At 38.0% G+C, this 11078-nt stretch overlaps 1 protein-coding gene across 1 annotated transcript; it reads left to right on the top strand.

Moving 5' to 3' along the window:
* The first annotated feature begins 1115 nt into the window (after nt 1-1115).
* On the top strand, nt 1116-10176 carry LOC127028794 (butyrophilin subfamily 2 member A1-like). The gene is made up of 11 exons (XM_050914488.1): nt 1116-1188; nt 1921-2193; nt 2741-2839; nt 3520-3546; nt 5609-5635; nt 6648-6674; nt 7112-7138; nt 8111-8137; nt 8919-8939; nt 9064-9090; nt 9680-10176. Exons 1-11 carry the CDS (start codon nt 1116-1118, stop codon nt 10174-10176), a joined length of 1125 nt encoding a protein of 374 aa, XP_050770445.1.
* Nucleotides 10177-11078: the final 902 nt, after the last annotated feature.

The following is an 11078-nucleotide window of genomic DNA, read 5'->3' as shown; positions in this document are numbered from 1 at the left end:
GATGAAAACAAATAAAAAATGTGTCAAAATCTCACATTCTTCATGGCTATAGGAATGGACTGTATTGTGCCTCAAAAAGACAAAAGAAGTAGGCCGCATACCGTGTATCATTAGCTAGCTAAGTGTTAGGCTTCTAACATAATTTAATTTCCTGGTCTCCCTTTACTAGCAGTGAGGAAAAACAGCCACCTCCAGATCATGATATATTTTCTCCTCCTGTGAAAGTATATGTTGAGACGTTATTAGTTGTCTTAGTTATTATGACCAGTGAAAACTCTGGAAATCCTTAGGGAAGTTTGGATGGCCATAACTAATGAGAGGTTCCATTTTGTATTGCAAAAAGGTGTGTGGTGGGGAGGAGAGAAGCAAATCCATGACCAACCTGGACATGTGGTGTGCTTCAGAGCAGAGCTTATTATGTTTTGCTTGGTCAAAGTCAAATGAAGATCTTCCTTTTTTTTTTCTATTTGAGTTATATTTATTACAGTATAATATATATATTTATATATGGTTTTATATCTATACATGGAGAGAGAGAGAGAAAGAGTGAGTATGGTTATATAAATCTTGGAAACTTCTGCTTTAAAATCCCTTTTAATTTAGAAACTTTTATTTCTACTTTCATTAAAAATATTTGAGGAAAAAAATTATTATAGTATTTCCAAAGTGAAATATTTAATTCAGAAAATACCAATGCGTCCTTATTTTTGACTTGGTTTTGGTTTGGGTTTTGGTTTTTTAAGGCAGAATTTATGTTCTGGGCTTTTGTATCTGTATTGTCTTTGCCTTTTAACTCCAAGGAGCCATCTCAAGTCCTGTTACTGGTACTATTAATGAGACACATATCTGCCCAGCTCAGGAATTGCTCACTTCATAACCAGTGACTATTATCAGTGTTGGAGTGTCTCCATACAGACCGTAAGAACAACCATAGGGCTTCTCGGGCTGCTGAATCACTCCCCAGGTTCATCTGGGGTGCAGCTGAGCATGTGGGTAGGGCAAATAAGCAGGCAACAAGATGTTGGAGTGAACCTGGGTAGGATGTAACTCAACTCTGCAGGACGCCATGTCATTTATTTTGCATTCAAACATAGACTTCTGTCTTCCACATAGGTATGGGGCTCTCGGTCCAGCTGAGAGCAGTCGTCTTCATCTTGGTGTTAATATCTGCACACCATCCCACTGCAGGTAATTTTACTCTGTAATGGATTTATTTCACTCTGTACTAAATCCATTTCAGAGACTACGAATAGATTTGAACGGATGCCCCCTATGACTTTCTTCTCAACTGAAGGAGGTCCAGATTTAGATGGTTTCTTTGGGTTTCATGTGAACACAGATGTATGTTCTCGGATTCAGTGTGCTCAACTCTAGGCATTAAAATTGAGCATCTGAGAGCTATTTGTCTAAGGTACGTGTACAGTCAATAAGATAAGACACCCCCGCCCGCCCCGCCCGAGCATAACACAGTTATCTCAGATTCCCTTCTTCCCAGGGAATGAATCGCTCTGTAGGGAATGCAGTTTTTCCATGGTTTCTTTACAAGATGATTGCCTCAACGAGATACTTATCTTTTAGGTGGCTAAAATTTGGTGAGATGAACATACCTAGATAACCTAATGTTGTCAACACTACAAAGGGAGGTGATAGGTAATTTTGACTTGCATGATGTGTTGGATGCTGGTCATTTAAAATGGGGACGGCTTTTAACGACTTGTGTTTCAAATGCATCTATGTGCTTTTCTTCATCCTCAAATTTGTAGCTGCTGTGGGAGGATGTGCTAATGTCATAGGATCAGTGAGGAACGCACTTATAGGGCATCATAAATACAAAAATTCTCACAGACTTCTTCCCCCATAGTCTTTAAAACCACTGTGATCGCTGAGCACAGCTCACCCGTTTGTCTCGCTCTTCAGTAGGTGGTGGCCATGATCCGTTGCTTGTCTTGGATGGTTATGAGGATGATGGTATTCGACTCAAATGTTTCTCTGAGAGGTTGTTTGCTGAAGTCCAGGTGTTGTGGACAGATGGTAGAGGAGACAATGTCACGGGGACTCCTCTCACCACCAGCGCCACCACTGCTAATGCCAGCAGCTTCCTCATTCTAAAACCAGGATCTGGAAACTCTGTGTCCTGCAAAATAATTGATAAACTGCTGAAAACATCAACAGAATCTTCAGTTGTCATTGCGGGTGAGTATGAGCTTGTGTCCCTGTGTCCTGGGAGAAAAAATTGTGAGCTGATGCATACAGAGCAGGTTGTCCCAGAACCTCAGATTTCTAGCGGAATAGAATAATCAGTTTTCACAGAAGTTTTCTTCTGTAATACTTCTTGGTCTTTGCACTGAACCACCGTGGGCAACTCCCAAACATTGTCAAATTCTTAATAAGAAAAATACCCCTCCATGGGTGTGATGCCATCTGGGGGAAATGAAATCTTGTTATTGGGTGGTGCCTGTTCTCACTTGCAAGGATGGAGGATGCCGTTCCATCTTTCTCTCTCATTTTCTTCTGCTTCTGTTTCTATTGCTATAACATCTAATGCAGTGGTTTACACAAATCACTGATGGTGCTTTGTAAAGTAGTCTAGGGATGTAAAAGTCCCAGTGAACTGCTCCTACAGGTGTCTAGGAATGAAATTTAGATCCAAATCAGTTTTGTTTCACTTTAGGCATGTAATCAAAGTATAAAGTTGATAGTTCAAGGAAAGTTATAACTGATCATCTGAAATAATTTGCAGATGTCTTCTTTCCTGCCACCTCCTCTTGGCTGGCAGCTTTTGTCGTGATCCTGCTCTTGAGCATATTCCTGGTTATCGCTGCAATTTGTAAACTCAGAAGTAAGTTCCACTCTTAATGCTAAAGTGATGAATGCTTCATACAATCCAGTTGAAAGACAACATCACCATGTTCAGAATTACCTGGGGAGGGTACAGGATTATGAACAGTCACCCTCGTGATTCTTCAACCATGGCTTTTTACTGTATTTTTGCTTTCCTTGCATATTCATTTTTAAGCATCTCAACTACTCCAACACCTTGGAGTATAAACCTATACAATCACGTTTGCCAATATGAATTGACATATCACTATAGTGAAATTATCATTGCCACTTAATCTCATTTTTGAAATAAAGCAATTCTTGCAAATAACTGAAATATGTTAGTGTACCCAAATGCATCCACTGACTTAATTTATTTGCAAGTCATTTCATTGCCTTATAAGCTAGTTTCTCACTAAGACAGTTCTACAACACAAATCTGTTGCCAAGACAGCATGCCAAGCCTGCATTTTTTCTGCTTTCAGCATCCCTAGTTTTATTCATTAAATTCTGTGTGATTTCTCATTATTTTAATGGAAGATATAAGTATATGCAAATCAAGATATGTTGAAAGTAAATTGCTTCCTTACCAAACATGACCACCATGAAATGTGAAAAGTTTCCTTTGAAAACCTACAAGCAAGAAGAAAGATAACATTTTCCTTCTCCCTGCCTCTCTCTCCTCTCTCTCTCTCTCAGAGAACAATAAGACAACTACTCGTGAAAGTAAGTCACATTAATACCTTATTTAAAAGTCATATTAATGCTATATTTCATCATGAACATCTTGAAAGATATGTGCAACAGCATAAATGTTGGCCAGTGGTATAAACCGTGGGGCTAATTAGTTCTGTTCCTAAAGATGTTTTATGACAGAGACTTCAAAAGATTGGGACTTTGGTTGACCCTGTCCACCCGTAGGCTCCAGCGAGGGTGCCTTTGGGGAGTAAGTTGCCTTACACGCAGCCAACACAGAAAGACTGGCCCACCGCTGATTCCTGTTCCTGATGAGAAATGAGGAAATTCTTGCATCCCGCTTAACCTAGGCTTTTCTGCCTGCAGATGTTGAAAGAAGTGGTAAAAAGCTTTTGGTACGAGTCACCTTTTGTGCAAAAACCTTGACAGGTTTTCCTTCCCCTGACCCGCTTTCTATCTAAAAATGTACCATTTCCAGACAAATTACTTTGACAGTTCTCCAAGCTTTCATGTCCAGGCTCCTTAAAGCAGTAGAATATTTTCTAGTGCCTTTATGCGAAAACGTGATAGAAAGACTCTTTGGACACCCCAAATACCATGTTGGAGTGTGGTTAAAGCTGCCACACAGATGTGATTGAGCAGGGCATAGAAGTGGCAGAGTGTTCTGGCCGGAAGGTGTGTCCACAGACCAGTTTTTCCCTGCCAAGACCCACTCCACCTTGCAGTAGATGCAAAATTTTCAATACAAAATTTTGTTTCATGTGAAAACTGGAGGTGCTTATAAAACCGTTTTTCTAGAATTTTTTTTTATTTATTTAAAAAAAAAAAAGTCTTAGGAAAAAGAGAAAACTATGTAGTTTCTTTTAGATAGCTTGCATCTTTCAACTCTCACCAGCAATGAAGGAAATCAGGATGCAGTTCAGAGCAGGAACCCAACTTATTCCTCTGAATTGTACATGGAGTTTTTTTACTCTCTAATGACTACAGAAACAATTAAAAAAAAATTAAGCTTCCTTTGTAAACGTCTGGAGAATCCAATGCATTCTGCTTGAAAAATACCACATGCTAGGAAGTTATTTTCATTTTTTAAAATGAAAATCTGATTGTTTGTCTGAATATTCTGAACAGTTTAATCTTCAGGATGAGATTTTTTTTTTTTTAGGACTTCTGACTTACAGAAGAAAAGCAGAATATATCTAGTGGCTGTTTTATACTAATGGTAACTCTAAAGCAAAGAAAATACTCCTTTGCCATAATTGAGGGAGTGAACTGCTGCCCAGGAACTAAACTCAGAAATTTGCATACAAACAAAAATGTTTTGGAATTAAAAAAAAAATAAAGAGTATGTGGGAGCAAATCTATGGAGACTTTTATTAAAATTCGCATCCAGTCATCCCTGAAACACTTCTCATCCATTTTGCAGAATTTCACCACCTCTCAGATGATAAGTCAGTATGACTCGTGAAATAAAACGGAGTATATACTGAATTATTAGAGAACAGAAAAAAGTCTTTTTACAGTGAAGATCTTTGAATACTGGCACAGGTTGCTCTAGAGAGCTTGCGGAGTCTCCATCCTTGGAGACATTCAAAACCCAACTGGACACAACGCTGGGCCAACCCAGCTTGAGCCGGGTGGGTGGACTAGATGGATCTCCACAGGTCCCCTTCCAACCTCAACTCTTCTGTGACTCTGTAAAATGCAGTCTTAGCTGCTGGTCTCTGAATGGCTGTGAGTCCGAAACAGCAGAGAAAACAAGGCTAGATGTCACAATGAGTTTTGTGCTCTAGCATTTTTGTTCCAAATGTTGCAACAACCCGGCTTAACTTGAGGAAACGAGGTTTTTATTTTTGTTTCAGTCAATGCCTGCGCTGCACTTCTTTAAACTGAGCCTATTAAAAATAATTTACTTTTGAAGTCTAACTACCTAGCATCCAATAATTTATGTGTATGTATATATACATGCAAATATATACGTACAACTATACATACAAATCGTTGTGGCTTAATCACTTCTGTATAGTCTTTAAAACTGAATGTTAAGTGCCTGAAGAATTATTTTTAGGATACAAAAATATTTCTCTGTTCACAGAAAATGCACAAAAGGAAATTCAAAAAGGTAAGTGTAACAGCTTTTTTTCAGTGATTTCTATCGATAAATCTCTCTGGTCCTTTAGAACCAGATAAAAGCTGAGCTCAGGAAATATTAGTGACTGGTTTGCTTTTGCAAAATAAAATTTAAAAAAAATCATTGCAATAGCTTTTATATTGACCACTTAAAGATAATTGATGCCTACTGCAAAGAAGACAACTAATTCCATGGAGAAGTTTGATCTATGGCTGGTATTTTTCACTCAGTATTTGAGCTTGCAAATTGTTCTTTTGGTTAATTTGGGTAAGTTAATGTGTTCTTAATTTGGGATCATGGTTCGTGCTGAATTTCAGTCTGTAAGAAAAGAAAGAATTAAGCTCTAGAGTTTGAAAAATTTAAAAAAATAGTTTTCTGATCTTTTTATAAAGATTGGTTAGGACTGCATTGTACAAAAGTAGACCAAGAAGATTGCTCTTACTGTGAAAAGCAAGTGTGCTGGGTATGGAAATTATGCCAGAGATGTAGTAAATCCAGTCAATCTTTTTGAAACTTTTTAGTAGTCCTTATGGTACCATGGAGAAACATCAGTTATAAGTTTTACAAAGCCATGTTTAAGATCATCTGGACACAGTTCAGTTGTTTCAACATAAGTGCTAAGAACCATCCGCAAACGGGGTGTGCTAATGCCATTCAATCGCACGCTAATGCCATTCAATCGCACCCTCATTAAAGTATTGGTTTGGGGTTTTTCCCCTTAGTTCAGTCATCTGAAGTACTTCATTTTACTGAGGTGAATTTCTTGACCAGTCTTTTTGTTCCCACCTTAAGGGAAGGTACCAGCATAATGAAGATAATAACTCTGGCTGCCTTATAGCAGGGGAACATTTGGTCATTTTTATGAAGCTCAGATCATTTCATTTCCTCTTAGCTCTTGCGATACAGAACACAGTGGAACAGATATAGAAAATTCAATGTATTTGTGTTCAAAAAAAAAGGGAGAGAAAATGGTGTTTTAATATTTAAACATAATCTCTTTCAGAGATAGGTGAACTCAAGGATGAAATGGGTAAGAGCATATTTTGACTTCCTTGTTATGTTGATTTTGAGTATCCTTCGGTTAGAAGAATCCTCTATATTTCCAAAAGTTATAGTATCATGAAAGAGGGCCCATACTGAAAATGTCCTTCTATTCTAAAGCTAGACTTTAAAATTAAATTAATGATATCTGGTATTATTATCTTCAATGTCACCTGGTTTTAGCCAGTGGACTTTACGTATCTAGTCTAAGCTAATAATCTAGACTCCTTCTACAGGATGGGTATCTTCAGAGGACAATTCAGTCCCCACCTATTTTGAAATTCTATTCTGAACTTAATGCCAAGCCTCAGTTCCCTAAATGGACACATTCTTTAACACTGAAATTCTCAGTCACATTTTGTGAGTTTTTGTCTTGAAAAACGTAACATTCTCTGCTATTTCTCGGTTTGTTGCTTTGTTTTTCAGCTGAAGAACAGGACAACTTTCAGAAGGGTAAAATAACATTTCTTTTCCTACTCTGTGTTTAGTACCACACACTGTTCTTTCAGCCATACCCTGAAAGATGCTTTGCAGGTGACCCTTCTAATAAAATAGTGGTATTTTATGCAATTTTGAATACTGGAGTTGGAAAACCCTCTCAGAACTTCACATTTGCAAAGATTAACTCCCCTATTCCAACCAAAAAGATAATTGAAAAGTTGTGTTATGTGTATGTGTACACACATTTTTCTTTTATGTATAGGTATATATCTATGTATCTATAGATAGAGAGTATATATAGATATTTATATCTCTCGCTATAGATATATAAAGTTATTTTTCCACTGCTAGAAAATATTTCAGTGGAACATTTTATTTATTGCATCTCAGAACAAAATAATGACTAAAGCATCTGATCACAGCATTAAAAAGAATACGGTGGGGAAAAACCCAGCGCAATTCCTGTTGAACACTGAGAATAAAAGAGTTCTCTAAAAGCAACTGTGACAAGCTGTGTCCCCAGGTGAAGCTAAGAACCATAAAAAGGATAATAAAACTGGGTTTTATTTGTGTACAAGAGACAAATATAATCTCAAGCTTTGTGTTATTGAGAGAGGTTTTACTCTCCTTCTCTTATGATGCTCTATGAACTGTAAATATCCTTGGGAGCTATTTATTCTGAATCACTCCCTGATTGTTTCTGATATTTTCCTTTATTTATTTTGTCACGTCTTATGTTCAGGAATATTTGTGCAACACATTATTTAATACCAGAGAGAACTTACGTAATGCATGTCTATTATTCTACAAAGATAAACAGATTAATCCTATATATATTAATATAAATATAAACAGATACATAAACAGATTAATCCTACATGTATAGATAACCTATATATTAGTATTCTAAAATGCATAGTGAGTGTACCATAATTCGCATGCGTTGGTCATCCTAACTTTTAATTTAATTTTCTCTCCTTGTAGAAAATCAGGATATGTTGATCAAAATTGGTAAGGTTATTAAGTTAACTTTGGTCCTTAAAAATAATTTAAATTATTTGTGATTAGAAACACCATTTTGGAACGGAACTGTGCCACCGTTTGAGGGCCGTCGCAGCACTGCATTCCCTTCCACACTGAGACTTAGTTGTCCCTAAAAAAAAAAAAAGTGTTTTTCTGACACAATCTTGGACTCCAGAACATCTGTTTCAATAACAAGGGTACATCATTTCAATCCTTTAAGGATTTAATTTGTGCTGCAGCTGAGCAGAAAACACATTTCCCTTCCTACTAACAAATTAACTGATATTTTTGAAAGCAAGGGAAAAAAAAATACTTTTATATGCATTTTGACTCTTGGCCATGTGAAGCTCCTGTTTGTCACCTGACAGGGTCTGGGAGCATGGCCACAGCTCCTGTATGTACCTACACGTGGTTCAGATCACCTAACTAGTTATCTAAATTTGGGGCATTGAGGCTAAGGCAGTATTCTTGGCTCCCTCATTGAGAGATGAAGGCATCCAAGAGTAGTTTCAGATAGGTGGTTGAAACAACAGAGAAGAAACACTTTCTGATGTGCCATTCTCTTTCTCCTGACTCTACACAGAGCTCAGGTGACTAGCTTGGGTTTAGATAATCTCTAGCCCTCCCAAGTTAATCTAGCATTCTTTCCTGAGTCCTAGGCCGGGTTATACTTAAGTAATGTAGTATCGGAAATACTCTTATTAGCACAGATAACCTACAGAAGAGCCTTGCCATGCATGAGGATAATTTAACTTTCTGTTCTTTTCAGAAAAAGTCCGGAAGGAACTGGGTGAGTTGAAAGCTGAAAACCAGTTTTATCAAATCTACACCCCTCCAACCCCATACTCTACTAAAATTAGATATATTAACATTCTGCAGAAATTTTAATTAATCATTCATTTCTTTTCTTGCAGAGTTCAGGAGAGCTCATAGCAATGCAGGTAAGCCAAGTCTCGCCTGCCATTAACCTCGTGTTGTTTCATGCACATGCCAGAGTCTATCCCTTGTGTTACGAAAAACTCACAGGCTGTCAGAATTTGGGGAAATTGTGCAGCCCGTTGGTTGAAAGAGGCACCCAGGTTTTCTTAGGCATCTCCCATCTACACAGTTCTCGGTGTCATGAGTTGGGGTGAATCGTATCTGTACCAGCTAGGACCTTTTTACGTGTTACGTGGCTTTGAGAGACTCAGCTTTGTGTTTTATTCCAAAAAATCAGGCTGCCAGATGGGTCAGACCAGAGAGCCTGGATCCCCTCAGTCAGAGTAAAGATGAATTAATAAAGGCACAGTGAAGCCAGAGAACAGGCATGCCCTGCTGGATATTATTTCTGCTATTGAGTTTTTGTCTGACAAAAGCACACTGTATATTCCTGGGGTATTTGTTTGGGGGGGTGGTATTTATTTATTTTATCCTTTCTCTCCTTTATTCACTTCCTTTCAGATTACTGTTTATTTTCCTGACAATCAGAAATAACTTGGTGCTTTGTATTTTTTTCTTCTTTTTGTTTTTTTTTTTTCTTCCTTTCTCAAGTTAATATCACTCTGGATGAGAACTGCAAACATCCCAGCCTCACCATTAAGGAGAAAAACAGAGTCATGTCCTCCACCCAGAAAGAGATCCTGCCCAAAGCGGTGGTAGTAGCTACTGAAGGGTTTTCAGAAAAAAAACATTACTGGGAAGTGGAGGTGGGGGACAAATCAGAGTGGGAGCTGGGTGTGGTGTGTGAGGAAATTAGAAATACACTGAGGAGCAACACGATGAATACTTTCCCAAAGGGGAATTTACTCAGTCTGCAGTTTTCTCAGGGAGAATACAGCTTAACTGGTGGGAAGGGTGTAAAAAATTGCAAGCCCTGCAGTGTGGTAGGTGTTCTCCTGGATCAGGAACTTGGTATGCTTTCATTCTTTGATGCTGAAGAAAAGTGCCTTCTGGAGTCTCTCTCTTTTGAGTTTTCTGGGAATCTGTACCCATTCTTCAGTCCAGGCTCTGATGGCAAATGGTTGGGAGTACGCCCTGTATACATTTAAAATATATATATACATATACGTATACATTACCCTCTCTGTGACATACTTCCACAGGGCCAGGAGGAGATTAATAAATTAATAATGCAGTGAATCACAGAGGATGTGAAAGCAGAGAGGAAGGGAAAAAAAGTAATATCAGCTTTTAAAACCATAGTCAAGAAAGAAATAGTCTCTGAAGTACTTCTCAGGGATTCATCTTGTACTAAGAACTAATTTTGTAAAAACCCAGACCTGTCAAATATTGCAATTTTCTTTCATTTTACCTGGACTAAACAAACATGGACTTATTTCAGTATTTGTTGCATTTGTTGTGTGTTCATTTTTGACTAATAAACCCGTCAGAACAGTTTACCAAGAAGAGTATTAATGCAAATTTTAAATTTTATACAAATTCAGGAAACTATTAATAAGAATCAAATTGTGAACAATGAAATGCAAGTAGTCTTTTTGGAGGTCTGCTTATAAGAGATGTTAGGTGAATAACATAAGGTGAAATCAATAACTATAAGGGTGAAATCCACAGATCACATACTGGACGTGAAAAAACTCAGGAACAATTGCTTATATGTAAGCAGTTGGTTAAATTAGTTTGACTTAAGCAATGGGAGTCAAGAGTTAGATTCAACCGCCCAGATGTGGAAGCCTAATGCAATTTGAGCTCCCACAGGGCTATCAGAGCATGGGATTTATGGGATTCGCACACCCTTCTGAAGCAGGAGCTGAAGACAAGGGAAGATGTGACATGGCATCTCACGTGGCAACAGATGTCTGTCTTTAGGCAAGTGAATGACATCCTATTGTCTATTGACTGTAACTGGTGCATAAAACTCATGCTCACACGTAAGCAGTGTCACTCCCCCTCCTCAACTGGACAGGGGGAGAAAATATGACAAAAGGCTCGT

Source organism: Gymnogyps californianus, unplaced genomic scaffold (genome assembly GCF_018139145.2).
Source record: "Gymnogyps californianus isolate 813 unplaced genomic scaffold, ASM1813914v2 HiC_scaffold_43, whole genome shotgun sequence".
Classification (NCBI taxonomy): domain Eukaryota; kingdom Metazoa; phylum Chordata; class Aves; order Accipitriformes; family Cathartidae; genus Gymnogyps; species Gymnogyps californianus.
The sequence above is the reverse complement of the archived record's forward strand: the minus strand, read 5'-3'. Positions and strand labels throughout refer to the sequence as shown.

What these genes read in the sequence shown, in the direction of transcription:
- LOC127028794 (XM_050914488.1), top strand. Translation starts at nt 1,116, where the DNA reads ATGGGGCTCTCGGTCCAGCTGAGAGCAGTCGTCTTCATCTTGGTGTTA. An exon ending in TGCACACCATCCCACTGCAG is followed by an intron (nt 1,189 to 1,920) that starts GTAATTTTACTC and finishes GCTCTTCAGTAG; the next exon opens with GTGGTGGCCATGATCCGTTG. An exon ending in AAAAGTCCGGAAGGAACTGG is followed by an intron (nt 8,940 to 9,063) that starts GTGAGTTGAAAG and finishes CTTTTCTTGCAG; the next exon opens with AGTTCAGGAGAGCTCATAGC.